This window comes from Dromiciops gliroides, chromosome 1 (genome assembly GCF_019393635.1).
Source record: "Dromiciops gliroides isolate mDroGli1 chromosome 1, mDroGli1.pri, whole genome shotgun sequence".
Lineage (NCBI taxonomy): Eukaryota > Metazoa > Chordata > Mammalia > Microbiotheria > Microbiotheriidae > Dromiciops > Dromiciops gliroides.
In genome coordinates, this window is record NC_057861.1 from 270,328,716 (window position 1) to 270,356,195 (window position 27,480).

Consider the following 27,480-nt stretch of genomic DNA (forward strand, 5'->3'; position numbering starts at 1 on the left):
GTCCCACCATTCCTCCCCCACCCCATGCATCATATTTATTCTCCCTGCTTCACTTGCTGTGCTTCTCAGCATTTCAACAACATTGAGTAGAGTACAAATTATAAACTCGCAGGATCATGGATTTTGATTTTGAAGGGAACATAGAGGTTGTCAGATCTAACCCCCTTGTTTTTCAGATGAGGAAACTGAGGCACAGAAAGGTTAAGCTCCCAGGATCACACAGCTATTAAGAATCCACTTCTTGATCCCAAGTCCAGTGCCCCCTCCAGTATGCCATGATGCTTCTAGGGTATTATATCTTTCATACCAGCATTCTCAGACTAGATAGGTGCTTTTTCTAGACTACATATAGGAAATAGTCTTTCTTTTTTGCTACACACAATAATGTTGATGGTTAATGATTTGGAGTCCAAAAAATGATTAAAATCCTTCAATAAGAATGCCTTTATGGGGCAGCTAGTTGGCACAGTGGATAAAGCACTGGCCCCAGATTCAGGAGAACCTGAGTTCAAGTCCAGCCTCAGACACTTGACACTTACTAGCTGTGTGACCCTGGGCAAGTCACTTAACCCCCATTGCCCCGCAAAAAAAAAAAAGAAAAGAAAAGAAAAGAATGCCTTTGGGCAGGACAATTATTATCTTTGGAGCTCAGTTTTCTCATGTAGAAGAGAGGGGTTGTACTAAATTATCTCTAAATTCCCTTACATCTATGAAATTTCTATGTTTTTTCATTCATTAATTAGATTATATATTCCTTTAAGGTTGTAATGTGCTGTGTTTATCTTTTTATCACTCATAGCACTAAATAAGCTGCCTTGCTTTTAATATTGATTGTTGTATCCATTTAAAAATTTTATTTATAGAAATATAATTGAGCTACTTCACATATGCTACTTATGTGCTGATGGTTAGTAACATGACTCTATTCTTCCTTAACTTTAGTGATTTAGAATCTAGAAGAGAAGTTAAAAAAGAAGAAGGTGAAGCTTTTGCCCGAGAACATGGACTTATCTTTATGGAAACTTCTGCTAAGACAGCTTCTAATGTAGAAGAGGTAGGTGGGCTGCCCTTTTAAATATTTATTTGGTTTGTAATAGAAATATGTATTATATCCTGTAACAATTGGAATAACGCCACTACAGTCTTTTGACATTTTGTCTTTCATATTTTTGTCACAATGCAGGGTCTTTAACAATTTTAAATTAGGCATGACTTCCTGAATCTTATCTTTTGACATTTCAACTTTTAAAACTATTTTTTATAAAGTAAAATGAGAGCCTGAAATTTGTATCCTGTGATTCCAGCAAATATGTCAAGATGCTTTAAAATATCTAGCATTATAGAAGCTTTAAGTTTGAAAGGAACCTCAGAAATAATCTAGTCTACTTCATGATACTGCCCTAGTATTTTTTATTTATGTACTTTTAGCAGATCTCCTTTCAGTTTTATTGAAAAGGAACTAATGCACAGAATTGCCTTTTTACCTCCCATTGTTTTAGGGGAAAATTTTTAATCATTTAATCTTTTTTGTTGCATAATCAAGGCATAAGTCCTTAAGTATAGTAAATTCAAGGTAGAATTGGTGGTGGTGTTACATTTCCACTTTAAAAATACTGGTATATTGTTAAAGCATACCTAATAGGCTTATCAGGTCCTGTCCTTCTCAGGGAGGAAAGAATATTAGCCTCTCCTCTATGTGGCATAAACTCATGATAAAATACTAGCATGATTCATATTTATAGTATATTCTGCTATTTAAGATAAACACCAAGAGAGACAACATCATGTTTTGGATAGAGAACAGCTGGACTAGCCACCACAAAGTTCTGGGTTTAAGTCCGGCTTCACACACCTACTTGACTCTGGGCAGATCTCTTAGTGTGGGCTGGCAATTCTAACAGTTTGGGCAGGGCATCTCGGTAATATAAATAATTATCAGTCAATAGATATCACATATACACACACACACTCATACACACACAGACATACATATTTTGTGACTACTTGAATATGTCAGGTTTGATATGATGGGCATTTTGCTACAAATTAATATGCTGAGACCTCTATAATATTTCAGTTTATTCAAAAGATGTTAAGCTCTCATTTATTTAAACAGAGAAAAAGTCATGTAAGCGCTAGCTAGCTTATGTAGTAAAAGTTCAGATAAATTAGGGATCTGAACAGATGAAGGCTAAATAAATGAAGGCACTGTTATCTAAATCTGCATTGTCATCCTAAAGTTGTTTCCATTGGTCAGACACATAATATGCCTACTGTATTCATTTAAAACAAATAAAACTAGAATCTAATCCAGAAGTTCATGAAAAAAACACAGGTAGCTGTATATTAGCTGCTCCTGTCAGAGTAAAATCTGGGAAGTCCAGTCACATAATAGAGGGGTCCTAGAAATACGTTACAATATATTTTTTTTTTAAAGTGAGGCAATTGGGGTTAAGTTGCCCAGGGTCACACAGCTAGTAAGTGTCAAGTGTCTGAGGCCGGATTTGAACTCAGGTCCTCCTGACTCCAGGGCCGGTGCTCTATCCACTGCGCCATCTAGCTGCCCCAACAATATTTTTTTAAAAAGATCTTTGATGTAGTAGTTTGAGCACCTCCTTTAACACATATCAAAACCCCTTTAAATACATCATATTTACAACTTGTTTCATGAATTCATCATTTGGTTACCAGCCCTCTAGTAATGAGCCTCAGAATTTTTAGCTCAGATCAGTCAGGCCTTAAACAGTAATCTCTCACTTAGCCCCTACTTGAAGCTGTCCATGCCAGCTTGGTCTAGGAAGTATTCTACTAGCAGAACCTTTGAGAACCCAGTATCATTTCCACAGCAGAATGACACACCAGTTCTAGCTAAAATTAACTATATTTTTATTAATTTAGTTATGTTTTATATATTGTAGTTATATACTTGCTTTATAAATTGTGTGCATAATTTGTAAATTATATAAACCTATAAATATAATTTAATTATATTTTAGTTGACTATTTAAACTTATATTTTTATGTTTGATTTTACTCAGACTAATTTATGCTTGTATTTCAGTTGTTTTGTTTTTGTTTTTTACATAACACAGTTGTGAAAATTTGCTCTACAAAGTAATTTATCCCACAAAACCATGAGAGGGCAATGTTTGGGTTTGGTTGGTTTGTTTTTTTAACTTTGACTATCACAGTACTTAGAATTTTTTTTTAAATAAAATTTATTTATAAATTTTCACAAATAGCCAGCATGTGGAAATAATTTTGCCCAAAATGCAAATTGAAGACTGTTTAAGGATACACTGTTGAGTACTTAGATTAATTTAGGAGAGTTATAAAATTAAAGCATGAGTAGCTTCAATTTATTTTGCAACTTGGGACAATGAGAGTTAAAAAATATGTTACTAATATAACTTGACATCTATTCTGTTTAGATAAGACTGTTTCATAATCCCCCCCAAAAAAAATAGTGCAACCATCTTGAACCTACTTCTCTGTGAAAAGTTGATTAACATTAACAAACTATCGAAGCATAAAAGTGTTTATCAAGAATTACTTTGAAAAAATGAAGAAATCTAGATATAACTAAGATGTGTGACATTTTATACTTTCCAGAGTGCTTTCACATACATCTTATTTGATTCTCATAACACACCTACTGGAGAGGTTGAGTGCTTTGCCCACATTTACACATCTACTTGTACAAAAAAATTATCCGCTACCTAATCTAATCTGGAAAAATTTATATAATTGGATTTATGAAAAATTATAGGTTTAGAGAAATTATAATTGGGTCGTAAGTCCCATCTGGGTTGCCATTCAAATGTAAAAATATTTTTGATGACTGGGGCTAATTTGGGGAGGACTAATCAGACTGGGGTACTTAATCTAGGGCTGTTGACTGTTTGGCTATCTGACTGTCTATTAATTTAATATGGGCCGTTTATAAAGTTCCACCACACTGCTCCACTCCCAAAATTGATAAGCAAAATATTAAGATACTATTTAAAATTAAGAATACAGGGAAATAAAATGTACAACCTGACTGCATTCCTGTTCTGGTGCTTCCACCTGCTGCCCCTGGAACTTTTTTAATACAATAAGGGCCTTAGCCGCCTCTTGCCTTAGGGCACTCAGGTCCTTTATTCTAACTCTGAGCCCCTTTCACTTTGTAAATCCCCCTGCTTCCAACTTTCCTCTCCTTACTTTCACCACTGAACCCCTGTGTTTCTCACCGACCTTCTGTCTGTCTGCTCCGTCAGTCTGCCCTTCAGCTACTCTTTTCTCTGCTCCTAGTCCTTTAGCCTTCTCCTACGTCCTTGTAGCCCCCGTCTCTCATCTGCCCCCTAATCTTGTCAGCCAGCCTCCAGTCCTCTTCTCGGTGCGCGCCCCCCCCCCCCCAACTCCCAGGTCTATATATATTTTCCTTTTCTCCACTCAAATCTCAAGGCTTTTTGCACCCACACACCAAGCTAATCCGCCAGCTAGGGCTGCGACTGGGGCTGGGGGGATGCTTGAGCATCACTTGCCTCAGCCCAGGCTATGCCAGAGCCCTGGCCTGGATGAGCCCCTGATCTCTCGGATTGCTCTGCTCAGGGTGGAGGGAGTGAGCACTCTCTTCCCTCAGCTGTCTGACCTGGCTTCTTGTACAGCCCACAGGGCTTTTTGGCTTAGCTGAAGCTGAGGGGGAGGGGGCACCAGTACCTCCCACACAGAAGAGACCCTGAAGGCCTAAGGCTTTCTAATCTCAGCCTAAAGGTAGGGTCCCCAAATCAAAATAAATTTCCACATACTCATCCATGAGGCTGAGGCTGATCTTCTGACTCTGTCAGACGCTGTACTGTGTCTCCTTTCTAATCCATAGTTATTTGCTAATTTGTCAAAGAGTACACAACTCACTTTTACATATTGCCTTAAAGCTTACAAAGTAAACCCTTTCCCCAGAACAGATCTAAGTATTATCTCCGTTTTATTATCAGAACTATTTTTTTAACGAATTTATTTTTTTCATTTTTTTGATTTCTGAATTTTGAATTTTATTATAAATGAGGAGAGGCAATGCAGTACACCTGGAACATTGGACTAGGATTCAGAAGGCCTGACTTCTAGTGTAGGCTCTATGAATAACTTGCTACATGATCTGAGGCGAGTCACTGCACTTTGGGGGGGCCAGTTTCTTCATCTGTGAATAATCACCAAATTGCTGAGAATAATGAATGTAGTTTTCCAGTGTATGTTGTGATGAGATTCCCTGAGAGATGGCATCCAGTATGTTGCTTGTTATTCCAGTCTGGGGTAGAACGCTCATGGTCTTGCTTGCAACTGGGGCTGGCAAACACACTCACCAAGTTCAAGTATGGATTGGTACTAAGACAGATTTCTTTTGGTGGTTCCCCCAAAAGTGAAGTCTGATTCTTAGCGACAGTCCCTGAACTTGCTTCGGAGCTTTTGGGCTGGCTCGTCCCCAAGCCTCCAGCAGCAGGATTTGGAAAGCCCGAAAGGTAAGTCTGTGGCCCTGAGATGGCTCCTTCTGTTGACCCCAGTGTGGCTGATGGCTTGTCCTGAGGAGTGCTTGGCCCTGGCCCACCTTGGCCAACCATGGGCTGATTTGGAAAGAAGGGCAAGATCCCTGCTCCTGTTTTATGTTCTTCTCCCCGGGACCCCAACTCTAACTTCAGAGGCAATGTTGTCCCAGTTCCTAGTGCTGTCTGAAGCACCATAGCTGGAGGGTCACCCAGCATTCCAGGTTTGCTGTTTGTATGAAAATTCTCCATCTTCATTAGCTGTTTCTGGGCCAGTTGTAAGTAAGAGAGATTCTGCAGCAATAAGCGAGAGCTATTGCTCATAACTGAATTCTGGTGTATTTTATTCAACCGCAAAAATGCAAGTGTGATGGATGGGTTCACCAGATGAGGCAAAGTATGAGGGGCTCCAAGAATTGCAGCATATCCATGTAACTATGGCTGCAGCAAAATCTGCAACATGGCAGGGTTGTTTAAACTCTTCATAATCTGGACTGGATTTGGCTCTGGAAGTAAACCCTTTCGATTATTGCGCATCATTCTTTGTGCAGCAATGAGGGCTGCTAACGTACTTCATCCAGATGCTCCGGGGGCACAGAAGGACACCTGGACTTTGTTTCCCTTGATGGTCATCCCATCAGTCATCTGCTGGACATCCTCAGCGTGTTCTGCAGTGTCATATTCAACCACTGCAAACCCGCCTGCATAGCTCCCTTCATCCTGTGCCAACTGACCAAACACAGGTTTATGACTAAGGGAGAAGACTTGCAAGAGCTCTTGGGAGTCTGTGAAGTCCCTGGGGAGTTTATCAATGCATAGGCACTTAGAATGAATGAGATCGGTGGCCAGCTGATTCACATCCATCCACTGTGCAAAAAAGAGTGAAACTTCCTAGCTGTTTACCCAACAGTTCTGACCTAGCCTTAGCGGCAGAGTCTTTTTTCATGTATTCCACAAATCCATAGCCCTTAGAATGGCCAGTGATTTCATTGTAGACCAAAAAGCACCTCTCGATATTGCCAAATGTCCGGACCAGTTCTTCAAATTCTTCTATTGTAAAAGAAGGGGGTAAGTTGGTGATGCAGAGGAAAGCATCAGTGGGCTGGAGCTGGACAGTTATCTCTTTTCCACGAAGAGAATACTGGTGAAACGTCTAGATGGCATTTTGGGCTTGCTCCCCATCCAATAAGGTAACAAAGGCTGTCCTTTTGTTTCTGTCCACATAACAATACTTTAATTCATAGTCTTTCAGCAAATCGTGAACCTCCTGGCTGTGCGTTTCGGGCCGCAGGTTCCGCAGCGGCACCTTCCTGCGGTTGCTCAGCTCGCGCCGTGTCCTCTGCAGCCTCCGTGCCACCTCGCCGGCCTCCGAGGACTTGGGCTGGGCAGGCGCCTCAGCCACTGGGGGAGCCCGGGGCTGGGGCTGTGGGGACCAGCCCCAGCTCCTCGGGCTCTGCTGCCGCCTCACGCTCCAGCCCGGCCGCCACCATGTTCCCATGGCACCCAATCGCCCCTGTACCTCTCGGCTATGGCCGAGCCCAAGAGCTCGAGGGCCCAGGAGGCCCGGCGGGGCAGCGGGGCCAGAGCCCAGCTCTACGGAAGGGAAAGGAAGGGAAGACTATTTTTTTCATTTTTAATGATCCTGTTGAGAAAGTAGACACCCAGGAACAGTGGTGACATAAATCCTCTAATTTCCAACCTTCTTAATAATGGCAACAAGAATAGTAAGCTTATATCCTGTATAGCATTCTAGAGTTGACAGAGTGCTTTCCTCACTGCAGTCCTGTGAGGCAAGTATGGATGTAGTTATCCCCTTGTTGTAGAAGAAAGCCTAGAAGGCAGTGGATGAGCTGGTCCACAAACTCCTTTGTCCAGATAGTACAGTTACTTTCTCTTGCACCATATGGTCATACAACAATGTAAGATCTAACAGTGAAATTACTGAAAACACAAACAACTGTCTTATTTTCCATAGCTATGGAACTGATAGAGAAGTTGCAAACAGTCTGACATAACCCTATAAACCCTCATTTTATAATGAGTAAATTGAAGCCCAAAGAGTGACTTGCTTGAGGTTAATGTAGAAAGTGTGCAGTCGGTGTTTGATAGATGTTTACTGGTTTTGATTTGTGTTTGGAAAAGCACTCCTATATTTTAATTAAAAAACAATTTTTTGCCCCCATTTGTGTGTGTGTGTGTGTGTGTGTGTGTGTGTATGTGAGGCAATTGGGGTTAAGTGACTTGCCCAGGGTCACACAGCTAGTAAGTGTCAAGTGTCTGAGGCCGGATTTGAACTCAGGTCCTCCTGAATCCAGGGCCAGTGCTCTATCCACTGTACCACCTAGCTGCCCCTTGCCCCAATTTTTAAAACAAAAGGTACAAACTGATGTTTTAGATTGATCAATCTTTTTTTTTTTAAATGAGAATTAAGTGACTTGCCCAAGGTCTCACAGCTTGTAAGTGTCAAGTGGCAGGTCAATTTGAACTCGGGTCTTCCTGAATCTAGGGCCAGTGCTTTATCCACTGTGCCACCTAGCTGCCCCCCAGATCAATCTTTTTCTAATGAACTAATTGAAATAAATGAACTGATATGAAACCTTTGCAAATGTCAAAATGGAAAGCACTGAAACTATGCTTAATAAGCTCCATGGGTTTTTTACTTTTTCATCTGTTAATTTTGTTATTCTTCATGACCTAAATTCAATGACTGGGGACTACAATTAGATTAATATTTTTAGTAGCGAGTAAATTAGGAAGGTGTTATGAGGTTAGAACACTTTGAAACAGTATCACTAGGCCTAAAAAGTTTTCAAGGAGCTAAATTTGTTTTTGTTTTTGTAGGTTTTCATTTCCTTTTGCCTCCCTCTGTACTTCCTTGAATTAATTAGTAAAGTTGTTTTTTCATCCTTTTTTTAAAATTACCTAGTCCCATACTATCCCTTATAAAGAATAACATTCTGGGGATCATAATTGGGGATGGACCTTCAATGTCATTGTTTCAACACTCTCATTGTATCAAGGCCCAGAGAAGCTTGCTCCTCGAGCCAGACAAGTAGCAAAAAAGCAGTAGATCTGAACCCATTAAAATGCAGTTTATTGAAGTGGATAGAAAACCATCCTCAGAATCAGGATTACCTCTATACAGGTTCCACCTCTGATACATACTGGCAATGTGACTTTGGGCAAGTCAGTTCATCACTCATTTTCCCCAACAACTCTGACCTTAAGTTGCAGAACAGTTATGGATTAGTAGACAATTTCTTCAGGAAATGTACTAATGAAATCACAAGTCTGAACAACAACAAAATTCCCTTAAATTCCAGAGCCTGGGAGACTGTGTGTATAGAGGGATGGACTGTCCTTGGCATCAGGAAGACCTAGATTCAAACCTTGCTTCTAACATACTACCAAGTAACCATGGGCAAGTTGTATAAAGAGAAAGGGGGGGGGGGCAGCTAGGTGGTTCAGTGGATAAAGCACCGGCCCTGGATTCAGGAGAACCTAAGTTCAAATCCTGCCTCAGACACTTGACATTTACTAGCTGTGTGAACCTGGGCAAGTCACTTAACCCTCATTGCCCCACAAAAAATAGATTAGATTTGCCTCTCATGTGGACTATTGCAACAACCTTCTAATTGGACTCCCAAATTTCCAGACTTTTTCCCTCTCTAAACCATTCTTCATACAGCTGCAAAAATAATTTGCCTAAAGTACATCTAACAGTATCATTTCTCTGCTCAAGAACCTTCTATGGTTCTCCCATTGATTATATTTTTGGTTTTTGTTTGTTTTGGGGGTGGGGTGGGAATGAGGGTTAAGTGACTTGCCCAGGGTCACACAGCTAGTAAGTGTCAAGTGTCTGAGGTCGAATTTGAACTCAGGTCTTCCTGAATCCAGGGCATAATAATAGCATCTATCTCATAGGGTTGTTGTGAGGATCCAATGACATAATATTTGTAAAGTGCTTTGCCAACCTTCATGCACTATATAAATGCTAGCTATTAGTGTTCTTTACCTTGTATAACAACTTTCCCTTCTACCATCTCTGATCTCTCAGAGCAGAAACCATAAAAGTGATTTATTCAAATTTGCCCCGAAATTTAAAGACTTGTTGCTTCTTTTTCTTGTGCTTATTATGGATTTTAGTATCTAGCTTTAAAACAAATAGAACACTTGAGGAGATGTGACTCGAAGTGAAAAGAAATTAAGAACCCATATTGTTTAGATTGGCTTAATAAAGGTGACAGTTTAAAATAATGTTACTATGCTTATAGTTAAGTTTTTCATAAATAACAATATTTGCAAATAAAACAAGTTTTATATACTGCCTTATGAAAGTCAACAGATAAAAACTTTGAAATAGAATGGAGGGGCAGCTAGGTGGCACAGTGTGGATAGAGTACTGGCCCTGGAATCAGGAGGACCTGAGTTCAAATCCAGCCTCAGACACCTCAAACTTAGTAGCTATGTGACCCTGGGCAAGTCACTTAATCCCATTGCCCCACCAAAAAAAAAAAAGAAAGAAAAGAAAAGAAAAAAGAAACAGAATAGAGACTTCAGAGATGAAAGGCCTATACTGAAAATCCTCAATTTTTTTCTCAGTTTTCAAGGATAGCTTCTAATCTGAGGGCTCTCTAGTCCCAGATTCTTCATTGAAGTATCTTCATAGGAAAAAAAAATATATCACAAGGTTCTCTGCTCCCCCAAATGTTGCAACTTCCATGATAAAGTCCATCTACATCTGGCATCTCTCTGTCATTATATATTTAGTTGTATTTAATCCTGTTGTATTTTATCTGTCATATAACTAGTTTGAATTAGGATACTCTGTAACTAGACTAGATGAAAACAAAACACACTTTTGCATATCATTAACATTCTTAGTAATATTGAAGCTCTAAACACTCTATTCAGAGGGGTCCTATGTGAGATTAGTACAGTTGAGTTCAAACAGACAATCTGACACCAGGGAATATTCCTGAATAAGATTGTGGAAGAAATAATGGAATATTCTTAGTTTTGTTTTTTTAATCAGGCATCAAATCAGATAGCTATATTTCTTATTATTTGTTGACCTTTTCTAACTATAGCAACAAATTAGGGGGGAGATTACATATAGTTAGTGTCAGAGCCACTAGGATTTGACCTCAATTCTCCTTTACCACATGTCCAGCACTATTTCTAATAAACCAGAATGCTTTTCAGGATAGCAGCCTTTTAAGAGGCTTGGCTAAATTGTCTTTGGAGAATTGTGATCCCAAGCCACTCAATTCTTCAAAGCCCATCTTTTTAACATCAGTAATCTCTTGGTGATGGTATATGACTCTGAATCATAGCCAAATAATCTCAGAAGAATCAAAATTGAAGTTAGAAAAGCAATAGAAAGGCATGTGGTAGCTGTAAATATTCTATAACAAGTTATCAGTGGTGGCTTGAGTATAAGAATACACATGAACAATTGGGAAATGGAGGTAGGCCTGTCATGTAGATAAAATTAGGGAAAACAGGAGGCAGCTAGATGGTGCAGTGGATAAAGCACCAGCCCTGGATTCAAGAGGACCTGAGTTTAAATCTGGCTTTTGACACTTAATAGCTGTGTGACCCTGGGCATGTCACTTAACCCTCATTGCCCCACAAAAAACAAAACAAAACAAAGTTAGGGAAAACAAATAGGCTTAAGTGTTGCATTGATAGCAATGTGCTATTAAGAAAACTAAAAGAAAGCCAGTAGTATTTTGGGTGGATCCAACCTTTACAGGATTTAGATATGTATAAAAATCATATGCAATAGTCATGTAAAATGTAACTGTCTGAAGAGCTTCATATCTAACATATAATTTTTTCAATTGACACTAGAGATATTTTTCAGTAATTTAATTAATATTTTGTTTTATACCAATTTTTTTAAAGGTATGTGTTCTTATATGAGTTGAGAAAACCAGGTAACTTGTCTATAGAAAGCCCGTGTTATCATGCACATTTGTGGCTAAGGAATTGGGAAGAATTCTCCCATCAGTAAGATAAGTTTATTATATTAGCTATATTAGCTCTAATTGATACCTTGGAGGGGAGAGAAATTATCTTGAGATGATGAGAAAGCAGGAAAGAGATGAAGGTAAGGGTAGAAAGGGATGGGAAGTATGCAGGAGAGTAGAAAAGGGAGATGCTGAATGTGGGGGAAAACTAAGACCCAAGTCTGGTGGTACCCTAGTGGACACTTTGTAATTGGGAAGTGGTTTGTTGGCGCTTTGTAATTATAACCCTTGTAGTCAGATCCCCAATTTTTCTTTCAAAGCCCTTTTAATGTAACTGAACTATAATAGTTACTACAATAATATATTGTTATACTGTTTCCAGTAGTGCTTAGCTACATTATGAGTAAAATATCCTTTTTTATACTACTTTGACAGCCTAATCAGAATTTGAATGAGTTCAGCCATTTCATGTGTCAGGAATTTATATCTCACCAATGAGAGAGGAATCCCAAGACTAAGCAATGAAGCAAAGCAGTTTAGTGTCATGGGGGGAAAATCACAAGACTGTCCCTCCCTAATATCAAATTATTGGAAGAGGTTAGTATAGTGTACTCTGAGTTGACTTTATTAGACTTTTAGAATAAAAATCTTTTGAATACTCAAAACGACTTTCAAAACAGGACATGAGCCAAATGATATATAGAATTTATTTTATTTCATATACATACATACAATATACAATAGAATATATACATGTAATAGAAATGTCATATTAAAGGTTAAGCTAGAAATGTTTCCATTTCTACACAGAGAATAAGGTTAAAGGAAAGGTATGGGACAAATGGTATGAATTTCCTTCTTAACTTTTCTTAGAGCATTTTAAGTTGAGTCAACTGAGGAGACTACTGTGAATGGCTTTACTGGGGACCTTCTTCATGTAAGATTGAGCAATTTGATCAAAGACTTTACTAGGAAGTAAAATGATAAAGGGGACTTAAGTATTAGTTCCAAGGAATAAAGGATTAATTGCTGCATAAAAAGGCAATTTTAATGTTAACATTAATAGTTGAGTGGTATTGGAATTGATATGGATGATTCTTTTAGATGAAATGGAGAAGTGAGGTTCTTTTTTAAAAATTCAATATTTCAAAAGAGTTGGTAATTTCATCTATCTTAACTCCCTCTAGTGATACAGACCAAGTACTCCACACATTAAATAGACATTTTAATGATTTCCTTTGGCCAACCCACTGTTGGTGAATGTCTCCTTCTATCAATATAGAAGGAGACATTCACCACTAGTGGTAGAGTGGTCCTTACATACACACAGTCCATCACTGGATCTATGTTTAAAACCTTTGTGGTCTGGCAGTATCTCACAGGGTCAGGGTTATAAGGTTAATAGCACAAGAACTTAAGCTTTGCTTGGATAATGTAGCATGGAGCCTAGGGTCAGATCATGCCACAATAAGACATTGAAAGAAGGCTTTAGTGGAATCCTTTTACTCATAAGACTGTATATATACTCCACTCTATACATAAGAAATACAAACAGAAGCAGTAGAATTATGAAAGGCTGGATGTCAGATTTTGTTTCATTTGTTCTGATTGCTGATTTCTGAGCCCTTTCTTATTTATTTTTGGAAAGAAGAGTGTGGAGTTAGGGGTAGAGATGGTGGTGGCTGGGCAAAAATATCAACAGATGACATCTAGAACTAACTAGCAGTGTGACTTTTATCATTTAACTTTTCCTAGACTCAGTCTCCTCAGATGTAAATTGGAAATAATTTTCTTTTCCTGCCCATCTCCTGTGACTGATGCAAAAATAAAATGAGGCAGTATATACAAAAGCATTTCAACAATTATAAAGGGCTTAGCAACTATGGGGTATCAGTCATTACTTTTGCACATAATAGGCATCCATTAAACATTTGGTGTTTTCTGGTACTTTCAGGTCTGTTCATTATTTCTTGATTATCTGTATCGTAACTGTACCCTCTGAGAATTGACAGCAATTCTTCTAAGTGGAGCAGTGGAAAGAGTGTGAGATTTAGAAGACCTGGATTCAAATTTCCTCTATGCTTTCTCACACTGTGCCACTTAATGACAACATTAATCTCTCTGCTACTTACTTACACACACACAAACACACATACACACCCTCACCTTCGCTAGAGAAGCTTGGACTCTATCCCTGGAACACCCTGGGCTCTTATAGGTGAGGTTTCACCTTACATTGCATCTCCATTTCTCCTCTACTCCCATCAGGAATTTGGACTCTCTAGAACTACCTGGAGATCTGATAGGTGAGTTTATGCATTGTATTGCCCAGATCCATGCCTCCACCTCACTTCCCCACTGTCTCCAAACCATTCACTGGGGTACTTCCCCCACTCCTTTTTAGTGATCCCAAAACATGCTCCTTCCCCAACAGTAACAACAACAAAAATTCCATTTCTTTATAGAGTAATATCATCCTCACATTCACCCAGGTTTGTAACCTTGTGAGTTATCCTAATCTCTAATATTTTTGTAGATTACAACCCATCAACACCTCCTATATAATTTCTGCCCTACATCCATCACTAAATCTTTCATAAAGGCTCTACCCAACACTCTGGTTGCCTCCCTCTAGTTCCTTCAACATTACGTAAATATTACAGCTTGGCTACTCATCTTACCCTTTGATCTAACTATATGACTGGCCTACCTCCTTTTTCATTTCCTAGACAATACTCTTGGTGTGCATGTTTTTATTGATAATTCACCAAAAACTAATTTTCCCACCATGAATTATCTCCATTGCCTTTTGGGTTATCACAGATTTTGATTTCAGTGATATCAATGTTCCAAGTCATCATTTCCAAGACTTAAGGCCACATAGCATTACCAGGAAACTATTGGTTTCAGAAAGCACCTTAAGGTTGTTAAATGTTATGTAATTTTAAGGAGAACTCTTTGGAGTGGTTATGAATCACATTGATGAGACCTAATAATCTAGAGAGTGATGAGTCCTACACAATGTTGTATGCAAATTGAAGCATTTAGAAGAACTTATTATCTGTAGAGAATTTCACTTCCATTTGGATTGTGCACAGGATATTCTGTATAACCAGAACTATTTAGCATGTGAGACTGAAGTTTTAGGATCTAGTTATTGTGTCTGCAGGAATAGAAATGATATTGCTATAGAAATGCTGGCAGATGTGTTCCATTTTCCAGTTTATTTGATATCCTCTTTCCAGATTCAGCTATAAATGCTCATAAGATACTCTCATTTAGTTTTTACATCAAGTTTTTCTTTAAGCTTCTTTCCTACTGTCTTGCTTTTTTGCTACTTTTATAAAACATTGCTGTTCATATCTTCCTCATACTTCTTCAATATTTAGCAGATAAATTCTTAGTCTAGGTCAGCACTGCCTTTGGCTGCTATATGAGAACAGTTTATCAAAGAGATCAGATGTTGATTGGATGAAGCAGTTAATACAAAATTTCAGGCTTTTCTTTTAGGCTGCTGCTTTACAAATGTGTGCAGGAAATGGTCATTGGAGTCATTGTTTTTACTGTATCCTCCATTTTTAGCTTCAGGAACAATAGGTTAGGTTGGAATTATTAAAATTATATGCAATCTCATTTTCTCTTCATCTTTTGGTGTTTATTTTGACTACTGACATACCTAGTTTATGATCTGAGTACACAGACAGCTGAGAACTGACCAACCTTTACCCCCATCAGTAATCAGTCATTTTTTATTTCTTTTCTGTCATATTGTTCAGTGCTTGCTATGTTCATCGCCTTCCAACTGCTTGAAGAAAGTATTCTTCAGATACACATGATGCTTCTAAAGATAGGCCTTAGGCAACACTTGCATTTCTTAATCCCTAACTATATTATTCAACATATTTTTCCACTACCCTATCCTGTGTGCACCCTCACATTAAAGAAACCAAGTACTAAAATATATGCTTATTTAATTTGGAGCAAGGATTCTTAACCTTTTTTGCGTCACGGACCCCTTTGGCTGTCTAGTGAAGCTTACGGACCTCTGCTCAAAATAATGTTTTTTAAATTAATAAAATAAAATACATAGCAGTAGAAAGGAAACTATTATATTGAAATAGTTATCAGAATATTTGCTTTAACAAGACCAAGTTCACAGTTCTCAGGTTTAAAAGATCCTCTGGTGGGGGCAGCTAGGTGGTGCAGTGGATAAAGCACCGGCCCTGGATTCAGGAGTACCTGAGTTCAAATCCGGCCTCAGACACTTGACACTTATTAGCTGTGTGACCCTGGGCAAGTCACTTAACCCTCATTGCCCTGCAAAAAAAAAAAAAAAAAAGATCCTCTGGAAGCTCCTCTTGGTAGAATTTCTTTGTATGTTTAGATGTTGTATTTAAGAACATTTTTTAAATTGTTTGAAAAGGATATGATTTTATTAGCACTCTGCCCCCATTTCTGCTCCTTTACTACCATCATTTCCATCACTTAGGGAGGTGGTAGGGAGTTGAATAACACTGGGGGAATATTGTTCACAATAACACCAGCATTGACTCAAGAGTAAGAGAACCTGAGTTCATGTCTGGCACAATCTATATGACTTTGGGCAAGTCATTTAAACTTCCTTAGCCTCAAGTTTCCTTATTTGTAAAATGAAGGGGTGGAACTAGTTGACTTCAGGGGTCCCTTCCAGCTTTATCTAAAGAATAGCCTAGTTTGTGTTTTCCTTTGTATAATGCATTTCCATGACCTTATAAGCTGAAGTTGAATTAATAATGAGTACTCTAAGGTCTGGTTACTGAACCCAAGCACAAATCCCTGGGACACTGCTTTGGAGACATTTACAAGTTGACATTGAATGGTGAAAGGTAGATTTGAGAAGTGAATAACCATAGAAATAGAATTTATCCATTGCTTTGTTGAAATTTTGGTAAATTCTATCTACAGCATTCCCTTATCTTTCATTTGAGTTACCCTGTCAGAAATGAGGGTAGTCTGGTACCACTTGTTTCTAATAGTCATGATTGATCTTTGTTCTTACCACTTCTATGTGTTCACTAATCTTTGCAAGAGTACATTCTAGTGTTTTGCTGGGAATCATAGTCAGGGTCACTGGCCTATTAGTTTACAGATGCAACAGTCTTTCATTTTTTGAAAACCAGGACAGTATTGCCTTTCACCAGTCATGAAAGTACCCTTTTCTCTAGAATCGTTCGAAAAGTACTGACAGTACCTATTGCTTTCCTATTCTCAGATATAGTTTATCTGGGCCTTTTTCAAGGCTCTCTTAAGGGCAGTCAAGGTACTTTCTTAACCTTCTCCTTTCTTATCTTTTTTTTTTTTTACATTAGCAATTTTCGTTCTGTCCTTCCAAGTCCTACAGTCAGTTGATATTGGGGGCAACTAGGTGGCGAAGTGGATAAAGCACCGGCCCTAGATTCAGGAGGACCTGACTTCAAATCCAGCATCAGACACTTAACACTTACTATCTGTGTGATGCTAGGCAAGTCACTTAACCCTCATTGCCCCGTGTGTCCCCCCCCCCCCAGTCAGTTGATGCTTTAGGGTGTGTGACCAGGGTTTTGTCCTAGGATACTGACGTAGAAATAAGTGAGTTTACCACTTGAATAGCAATAAAGACTAAAATAGGAAGCTACCATAGCATTGCTTCCTCCCCTGATGGCAACATCCTGGGTGAGCAGTCCTACCCAGAATACCTACCATATTCTGTTCTTCCAGGGCAGCAGCTTCCCTAGCATCTGGGTCCTTATGACCTGGGGTACTTTCTCCTCTACCCCCACTGCATTTGTTTGTAAAATTTTTAGTATATTTTTCATGTTTGCCTCTGGCATATTTTATGAAACTTAACACCAAATTTGCCAGTTTTGACTAATAGAGAAACTTCCTGACAGAGAAAACAGAAAATATTAATAAGATTTGAGCAGATCTACCTTCTTTGAACTGTCCTGAAGAATTTTAGGCTGCATGAGGAAAATCCAATAACCAGAAGACCAGGAAACATGATTAATATATGTGGGTGCAGAAACCAAAGCAATATTGCCATTAGAGATAGGAAAGGCTTTCCAGAAACAGAACTAAGGAATCAGAATTAAGTAAAGGCAAAAACATTATATAGGAGAGCACATGATATCTGTGAGATAAGTTTGTTCCAGACAAGTTTTCTAGAGACTATTCTTTTATGGTAATGTCATACTATGAAAAATGAAATCGGGAATTAGACATAACCTGGAATGGTGTAAAAGAAGGGCCGTGACTGTGGCAATGTCAGCTGAAAGTACAGCCCCGTAACACTCATCAGTTTTTACAAAGAGCTTAAATTTTATAATACCCACACTTGAGTTAGTAATTAAAATGATTGCTAAAAAATTATTGGAATTAAAAGGTTTCATTCACTTCCTTCCCTTCCCCTTGTCAAGCAACTGATCATCTACATTTCTACCTAATGCTTGACAAGGGAATGGGAAAGGATGCAAATGAAACCAGTCAGTTGATACCTGGTTATATCCTTGTGTTTAAAAGGAATTGGGAAGAATATGAAACTGCACCCTATCCGTTATCTCGCAGCCTTTTATCTGAGCCTTGAAAAATACATATGCCCTTGTCTATTTCAGAGCACATCATTCTCTTTGGTGTTTGTTTATTAAGAAATGTTTAATGAGCTTTGGTAACTTCATTATAGCCACCAGATGGCAGTATGTTACACAAAGACAAAATTCATATATTACTGTTGTGATGGGGAAGGGATTTCAGTATTTTTGTACTTGTATATATTTTAACTGTGTGTGTGCATCTCACCCCACAGTATCATGTGTTTCAACTTAACATATATTTTTTTCTTTTTTGAATGACCTATTTTAAGGTAGCTTATGACCTTGTTTTGGGGGGAGTTTTTTTATGGTAACCACCTCAACCTTGACTTGTAATCTTTGAGTGAAAGTTCACTTACTGTAGTCTGGGATCTGTTGCCATTGCGTGTGTGTGTGTGTGTGTGTGCGCGCGCGCGCGCGCGCAATGTGTGTATGTTCCTCAACCGGATTGTTAGTTCAACAAGAGTAAGCACCAGGTTTTCTTGCCTCATGTGTGTGTTTTTTGTTTTGTTTTGTTTTGTTTTTAATGCTTCAGTATATGCCTATAGAAGTATTGTAATATGTGGTAAAAAAAATATTTAAAAATAAGAATGATATATATATACTGGGCAAAGTCACCCAGGTATTGTTCCCAGGACTTAAAAGATGAGCTAATAGGCAAGAGACTAGAAATAAAAAGACCTGGAATCTAATCAAGGTGTCTTAGAGAGAACTGTTTTTTTACCTTCATGTGTTTAATATTGACGAAGAAGAAATGTTGATATAGAATCAATGGAAGCAAAAGTTTCATTGCCATGGACTTATCTAGGCCTTGAAGACATTGTTGTTTCTAAAATCAGTTACAGATATAAAACAAGACAACATGATAAAAGCCAGTCACAAGATCAGAAAGTCCTGGGTTCAAGTTCCTCTATAACATATACTGGTTGTGTAATCCTGGACAAGTCACTTAACCTAGCACTGTTCTAGGCAACTGTCCAGGACAAAATTGACCTTTTTGGGAAATGAACTATTAGTTTGAATTGTTGAGTGTCATAACTTCCCATGAAAACACATTTTGTAGTTCTTAATGGTCTCTATATGATGCTTTCGTTAAAGATTTTATGCCTAAATCAATTATTTTATAGGCTTGGACTGGGTAATACTTAAAAATTCACACAGATTATATGATCATAGATTTAGAGTTGTAAAAGGATCTTGTCAGCTAGTCCAACCCTTCATTTTCTAGAAAAGGAAACTGAGACCTAGAGGGATTGAATAACTTGTCCAGTGTTACTCCAAGTAGTAGGAATCAGGTGAATGAAAATTAAACCTGGCAATGCCATTTTTATTTTATTTAACCATTTTACTAAATATATTTCTAACTACATTTTGAATATTTCCCTTTTTCCCTTTTTTTGATTGCTGAGCCATCACTGTGAAGTGTTTCTATACAGTGACACTAGTAAGAAATGGTACCACACTGTTGGGATTTTGTGTTTTGTTTTTTAAAAGGTTTTATATTCTTGTTTGGTTTTTTGTTTGGTTTTTTGTTTGGTTTTTTGTTTTTTGTGGGGCAATTGGGGTAAAGTGACTTGCCCAGGGTCACACAGCTAGTAAGTGTTAAGTGTCTGAGGCCAGATTTGAACTCAGGTACTCCTGACTCCAGGGTCGGTGCTCTATCCACTGCGCTACCTAGCTGCCCCCTGTATTCTTGTATTGCGTCTATTCTCACTCTCAGTTGTCCACTTATTGTGGCTGGTATCAATTAACTTGCCCTTTGAAGCTCTACTTTGCCACTATCACCCTGCTTTAAATATTTTGTAATATAGGAAATAAAATAAGCAATATTTTTTTAAATCATGTCTAAAATGAGTCAGTAAACATTTATTAAGCACCTTCTATATGCCAGGCACCGTACTAAGCACTGGGGATTACAAAGAGGCAAAACAATAGCCTGTGCTTGGTAAGTATGTGAGCTTTTTAACACCTACCTTGATTTCTCAAAAGTTTTTGTTTCTTGATTCTCAGGTGTATTCCAAGTAGTTGAAGTTGTATAAATGACATCTAGATAAGTAAAATGTTACTGTCGTTGTTAAGAAATAAGATTTTGGGGGCAACTAGGTGGCGCAGTGGATAGAGCACCGGCCCTGGAGTCAGGAGTACCTGAGTTCAAATCCAGCCTCAGACACTTAACACTTACTAGCTGTGTGACCCTAGGCAAGTCACTTAACCCCAATTGCCTCACTAAAAAAAAAAAAGAAAAAAAAAGAAATAAGATTTTGGGCAAGGCAATTTACAATTGAGACTCCGTTTAGATTTCCTGCTTATGTTAAATAGCAGTGGTAAGAGTGTTCAGTTTGATATGATTATATTAATTTATCTTCACGCTTTGGAACATGTTACATTACCTGTTTATTTCTTCCAATAAATAAAATATTTTTGTAAATAAGCTTCATAAGATATGACCTGTCACCACAAAAGTCAGCATTTTGTGAAATTGAAACACAAAGAATCATTTTCCAAGGCTATGTAAAATATTATTTTTAAAGTATTTTTCTATTATGTAAGTCAAATTAATTTTGCTAAATATTAACAGTTTGTTATCTCAAAGTGTGCACTTTTTAGTTTGAAGCCATTATTCATTTCAAATAGATGAATAATACTAAATAATATAGATACTAAATAAAATAAATAAAATAAAAAAACTAAATAAAATGTATAAGGATTATCCAAAGATAGTTTGAAAAATTAATGCCAACTGGTACAATGTCTCTTGTCATCTAGAGTTCAAAAAAATACTCTTCCTTATGAGGCTTCATAGAATGTGAAATAATCACAAAAAGATACCTTTGTTTGATATGTAGAGATTATAGCTATTGTGTAGTGGAAAGACACTGGATTTTGAATCAAAAGACCATAGTTTGAATCCCTGCTCCCATTTCAGTAGCTGTTTGACCTGTATAGCAAGTCATTTACCTTCAATGAGCTTTAGCTTCTTCAGCTACAAAATATGAGCAGTGATCATTATACTACCTGCTTTACAGGGTCATTGTGAAGTTCAGATCATCTAAGATGTAAATTATTTTGTAAAACATGAAGAACGACATAAACGTTACCTATTAAAGAATTCTACATTTGAGGTGGTGCGTTTTGTGGTTGAATAATGTCACCATTTTCATCAATGTAGCATTTTTCTCTGAGTTAGTCAGGGTTGTGATTAGGAGTTGCTCTTTTGCTTTCTCATTATAATTGTCAAGCCTGGCAAACTAGTGGTTAATATGTTGATTTCCCTTTTTTCTAAAGGCTGTGCTTGAGGTTATAGGAGCTTTTAAAAAAAAAGGTATCCAGAATAACTTTATTACAATGAAAGCGTTCTACATCTTCTGACTATAAAATACACACATCTTTAGTCCATTAGTTATAGGGGCACTTCAAAGTTGTTACCAAATGAAATCTTAGAGACTAAGTATAATAAATTTATTTAGTAACTCATGAAATTTTAAATAGCACAGTTCTCTTGATTCAGCTTCACTGTTTTAATTTCAAATAGATTCAGCTAACTTAGCAAGAGGGCAATTTATTTACATAATTTGACACATTTAACAATGTCTGGTAAAGTGTAAATTTGTGCTCAATGTGAAGCTATACTTTTCTAGGACTTTGTGGTTCTTATGTTTTAGTTAAATGTGAAATAGTTGTTTCCCCACTAGCAAGTCTAGTTTTGTGAATGTGTAAAGCTCTTGGCTATAGTTTTTTAATTCAGGTTTATAAGGCCATCATAGTAATTGAAATGTGATTGGAAATAAAGATAAGGGTGTAGGAGGTTTTCCCTTTTTATATGGGAAAACTTCAATTTTGAAGACTGTGGATCTTTTCAAAGTTGGATAAAAGCCAGTTTTTTCTTTGCAACTCCAGCACACATTTTAAAAGGTACTCACTTCCTAAGTGCCTTGTGAATCTGCAATGATTAATTCTTCTCATTATTTTGCTGCAAATTCTCATGACCCTCTGCGATGATTCGATCACCCACTTAGAGTTTATGCATATTCATATCTCTCCACTCCTGCCGCAGTCGTTTAAGTCTCCTTCGCTGGCTATGGTGTGTGCTTGGTGCAGTAATTGAGCTGCAGTAGATTGATTACTCTGGGGAGCTGTAAGGCCTTTAAAGGTGAAAACATATCAGTCCTGTTAATTAGGAAACAAAGCTCTGGTGGCAAGTTCAGCAGTCAAATGCTTCCAGTGTAGAAATGACTCGGGGTATGATTTGTTCCTCTCCATGAATCCTGTTTACTTTTTTATATTTGAGTTAGATCTATATCAGTAGTAGTGGGCTTCTGCTGAGAGGAAAGAATCCTTGCATGAATTTTTATAAACTCAGGTTGAAGGAATTCAATGTGCATTATTGATAGTATTAACTACACTTTGTCACATTGTCAATTACAATGTCCTCTAGCTGTTATTGGGTTCATATACTTCATCTGTATTCCTTTTTTTAACTTGTAACTAATTTCTATTTATATGTTGTACAGTATAGTATTTGTTCTGGATTAATTTTATTGTAGATTAATTGAAAGTACAACTTAGTCATATTGTGGGAGAAAATGTTAAAAACTATTCAAAGTGATATAAAATTTGAATAGTGTTGTCTTGTTTTCTTGACCCTGCTGTGAGCCTGTCATGTAAAGCCGAATGAATATTACTACTATAAACACTCTTATTGAATAAAGTTGTTAACTAGTTTAGAAATTACAATTGATACTGCAAAAAGTGATATTCTTTACTGTTAAATGATCTACCCTGATTACATAGGTATTCTACATTTGTAACTTATTTTTACTTTTTTATTATAAACTATAGGTGTTTATTTTTTCAAAGAATCTAATCTTATTTTTTTTTTACATTTTAGGCATTTATTAATACAGCAAAAGAAATTTATGAAAAAATCCAAGAAGGAGTTTTTGACATTAATAATGAGGTAATTTCCTTCATTGTCTAATATTTAGTTTCGTGATTAAAAAAAAACCCACAAACCATATAAAACATCAATTCTAGAATGCATGAATTTCATAACAAAAATCTTGGACATTATATGAAATTTATTAAAAACCTACATGGCACAAGGTTTTCATAAACAAACTAAAGACTTGATCTATCTAATGATATTTGCATGCTTATGCTTGCCATTATAGTAGAGTGTCACTAAAAGTTGTGATAAAAACGGATCAAAGTAAGTGACCCTATCCATCCATGCACCAACACAAAATAATATAAATCCCCCAAAGAGGAAAGAAAATCCACTTTCATCCACTTGTCCATATGGTGTCATCTGCTTTCAGGAATAATTTTCCAGTATATAGGTGAAGAGAGGCAGATAACAGATGTACTGCTCTCTGAGCTATCCGGTGCACTTTGGAAATTATACTAAATGCAACACATCAGGTTTTCAGGACACTGAATTACTGTATACTGTTGTGAGTTTAAATAAAATTCTCTTGAACTGATTTTAGGCTATGCATTGTAAAATTTGTAGCTATAAAGCATACAATTAAAAGTTTCTGCATGAGGTTGTGTTTGACCTAAGGAGATAAGCCTCACTGTGCACTGATCATATGATACACTTTAGAGTTTTTACAAGGGATCTGTCATGTACCCCTACAAGAATGAGCTCCATGCAATACAGACTAGATGGTTTAGTTACCTTTGGATCCCTTCAAATGCCTAGCAAAGTGTCTTGCACATAGTAGTCACTGTTAATTATTTGTTGAATGGTCTCGTATTCATATTACATAAACATTTTGTGAACTTTTTGTTCACTCTCTTAGTACTTGCATGGTTAGAGGAAGAAAAATAAAGGTTTTTCCAGCAATTTTAAAAGTCATGAAAACACTGTATAGAGTAAAACTAGCTATTTGTACCCCTTGGCCTAAGCATAAACAAAGCTCTAATTATTTCAACAATTCTCTTATGTAGAAAATAATGTGATATGCTTTTTTCTAAAGAACAAAGTAAATTCCTTATAATTTATGATATGTGCATTCATGCTCATAAATCTTTATGGTTTTAAAAATAATGTACTTTTTTATTTATTAATGTGACTTATAGGACGTGTTGTTAGTTTAAAGGAGATGCCATTCAGAGAATGATGCCATATAAATTGAACAGTAATTGGGGCCTCTATTTAAAAAGGCCCCTTCATTGTTTCTGTCTAGTTTCATATAGTAGCTGACTGCTTTACTGTGCCTTATGGAGCTTTGATTGCAATATGCTGTCAAGAGCCAACAGTCCGTGCTATTTATTTGGCTTAATGCCAAGTCTGGCTCCTTGATTCCTCAAGAAGTTGCTACCAGCCCAGAGGGGGCAAAACCAATGAGCCATAGGGCATGCTTTTTATTAAAGAGGAGTCAAAAGAGCGAAAAGAAACCACATCAGCTGCTGTCAATACTGAGCTAGTGCCAGAAACCCCAAGGCTACTAGTGTTGCAGAACAACTGCCAAGCACTATAAATCTGAGATTTACTGTGACGCAAAGTTTCCTTAAGAGCTTAATTTCTGAAGCTACTGTATTACTTTTCTCAAAGTGCTGTGTTTTTAGGTGAAATCCACTTGAGGGAGTGAGGGTTAAGATAGAAGTGTGAGTTTGATGAATGAAAGAAATCCGCTGTGTGGGGCTTCTTGGCCAGTTGCCATGTCTTTGGGGATCACAGAAATTATTGATGACATAGAACACTCGTATGCCCCTAGCCTGTACAGCTGATTCAACATGCAACAGAAGGAAATGCTGTGGAGAAAGGAGACGTTTTATATTATAGTTTTATAGCGTCATGGGCTTTAAGTATTTTTCTCTTTGAAAATTTGTTTTGAAATAACATTATGTTTAAAAGATTTTACATTACAAGAAACTCATCATAAAATACCCCCACAATTTTCAGTAATTTTTATTTACTCTGTACAGGCCTGTTCTGGTTAGCAGGTGTTTTTAAATAAAATGCCATGGTGTTTTGGTTTTTTTACAGGAAAAGGTCCTTGTTGTCAATTTGACATTTCTAATTATGACTCGGCATGAGTACTTGCTAAATTTTGTAATGTGGCAAGTAAGATGAATTAAAGAAAAGCCTTTCTAAGAATCTGATTTTATATATTACAGGTCTGTTTTTTCCCAGATGAAATTCACTGTTTTCCCCCTTTTAATTATTTCAGGCAAATGGCATTAAAATCGGCCCTCAGCATGCTGCTACTAATGCAACACACGCTGGCAGTCAGGGAGGACAACAAGCTGGTGGAGGCTGCTGTTGAGCCTATTTTTACTTTCAAGCTGCCTGAATGGGCCTACTAACTTGTTCTTTCACCCTATCTCCCACTGCTCAGCTGAGACATGAAACTATTGCAAAATGGCTTTATGTCACAGAAGACTTTATCCTTCAAATTCTTGTATAACTTTGAATAAATGGTTAATGTTCACTTCAAAGACAGATTTTGGAGATTGTATTCATATATATTTGCATTTGATTTCTAGTTCAATTGATGTGATTATTTTTGTTAAATGTTGTCGTGTGCCCTTGACTACAAACTGAATTGTATTAAACACTACAGAAGTCATTGGAGTATTTTAAATCAGTTTGTGTAGTTAGGTTTCCCAAGCACCTCTGGTTACCTAATGTTTAATATTGTAGAACTGTCCTCAAAAAGTTTGTCAATTTTCAAAGCTATAAAGAAAAACAGAAGGTCTCTTAATTCTGTATTTATCATTTACTTTCTGTATATATAGTTTAATAACCTGCTTGGGTGTATTTGCCAAGCTAGAATTCTTTAATGCATTTGCATAACTTCTATACTGTTTAGAGCTTGAAAACAATGACTTACAGAAGCATTGTTAGGAATTGCTTGGACACTGAATTTTAAACCTTTTTGACATTGTTAGCATGTTCATCTTTTTCTTGTTACTATCCAAGTCCAAGAAGAATGCTTGATGTATATTACTAGAAGCTATATATGTGTTAACCTATTTTAATGCCAAATGTTTGCTGTTTGAACACAATTTCCATAACACCTCTTCAGAAATGCATTAGTTGTTTGCCTTAATGAATACTGTAGATAAAATCACAGTATGAGTAAATACAAGAGGAATTAATATGTGTCAAAATAGCACCGCAAAGAATTAATATCCAAATTCAATGACACATTATGAGGACTTTAATCTTTTTCTTAAACATAATAATGTTTTGTGTGTTTTTCATTTATTGACATGATTTCTAAGTATATTTTTCATGCAGGACAGTTTTCCAGCCTAGATGTACAGTGAATGTGTAAAGTTTTTCTTTTAGTAGCAGCTTGTAATCTTTGATATATGGTAAGCATCTTGTCTGTTTTCAAAGGGGATATGACAATAATCTACCAGATGAAAAATCCTGATTCAAAAAAAAAAGGAGCAAAAGTGGAAAAGCTTTGGCAATTTGCTAAATGTGGTGGTTTTATCTTTTTTCTTTCTCTTTCCCTTGGCCTATAATGAAATTGTTTTAGCAGTACAAAATAAAATCCTATGTATAAAAGTTTTCTTTTTTTTTATTATACCACATCTTTTTTTAAATTGCACATGGTTTTGAAAATCCATTACCATTTTCCACAAGTATTTTGACATGCAAAAGTATCTAAGTACTTATCAACCCAAAATGGAATTTATGTTCTCTGCTAACAAGTTGACTCGAAAATCATTACTAACCCTCTCTCCCCTTTCCTTTCCCATTTTAGCACTTTAAGAATGGATGTTGAAAAAAAGGGGCAGCTAGGTGGCGCAGTGGATAGAGCACTGGCCCTGGAGTCAAGAGGACCTGAGTTCAAATCCAACCTCAGACACTTGACACTTACTAGCTGTGTGACCTTGGGCAAGTCACTTAACCCTCATTGCCAACCCCCCAAAAAATTTTTTAAAAATAAAATAAAAAGTAAGAATTAAATAAGATAATGATTGTAAAGCTCTCATCATAGTGCTTGACACAGTAAATACTATATAAATGTCAGCGATTATTATCAGGGCAGCTAGGTGGTGCAGTGGATAGAACACCAGCCCTGGATTCAGGAGTACCTGAGTTTAAATCAGGCCTCAGACCCTTGACACTTAAATAGCTGTGTGACCCTGGGCAAGTCACCTAACCCCAATTGCCTCACCAAAAAAAAAAAGAATGGATATTGAGCAGCAATTTCTATATTTATAACTTATCAATGGTTTAGCTTTTTAGATTGGATATCGTTAGCAGGGTTTTCTTTATTAGTAGTAATAGTATTATTATTATAAGTATATGCTTATCAGTTCCAAAGTGGTACAAAGTAGTTTTACCTGAAAGAACGTAGAAGTCACTTTGATTGCATTCACAGACACTTATACATACTGATCTGGCCTGAAGAT

At 37.0% G+C, this 27,480-nt stretch overlaps 1 protein-coding gene across 1 annotated transcript in view; it reads left to right on the top strand.

Moving 5' to 3' along the window:
* RAB2A (RAB2A, member RAS oncogene family) overlaps positions 1-26,626 on the top strand; it is a 108,938-nt gene extending 82,312 nt beyond the window's left edge. The window contains exons 6-8 of the mRNA XM_043970568.1: positions 943-1,054; positions 22,988-23,056; positions 25,278-26,626. Coding sequence (XP_043826503.1) covers positions 943-1,054; positions 22,988-23,056; positions 25,278-25,373 — 277 coding nt within the window. The 3' untranslated portion in view covers positions 25,374-26,626. The remainder of the gene's footprint in view (positions 1-942; positions 1,055-22,987; positions 23,057-25,277) is intronic.
* The last annotated feature ends 854 nt before the right edge of the window (positions 26,627-27,480 follow it).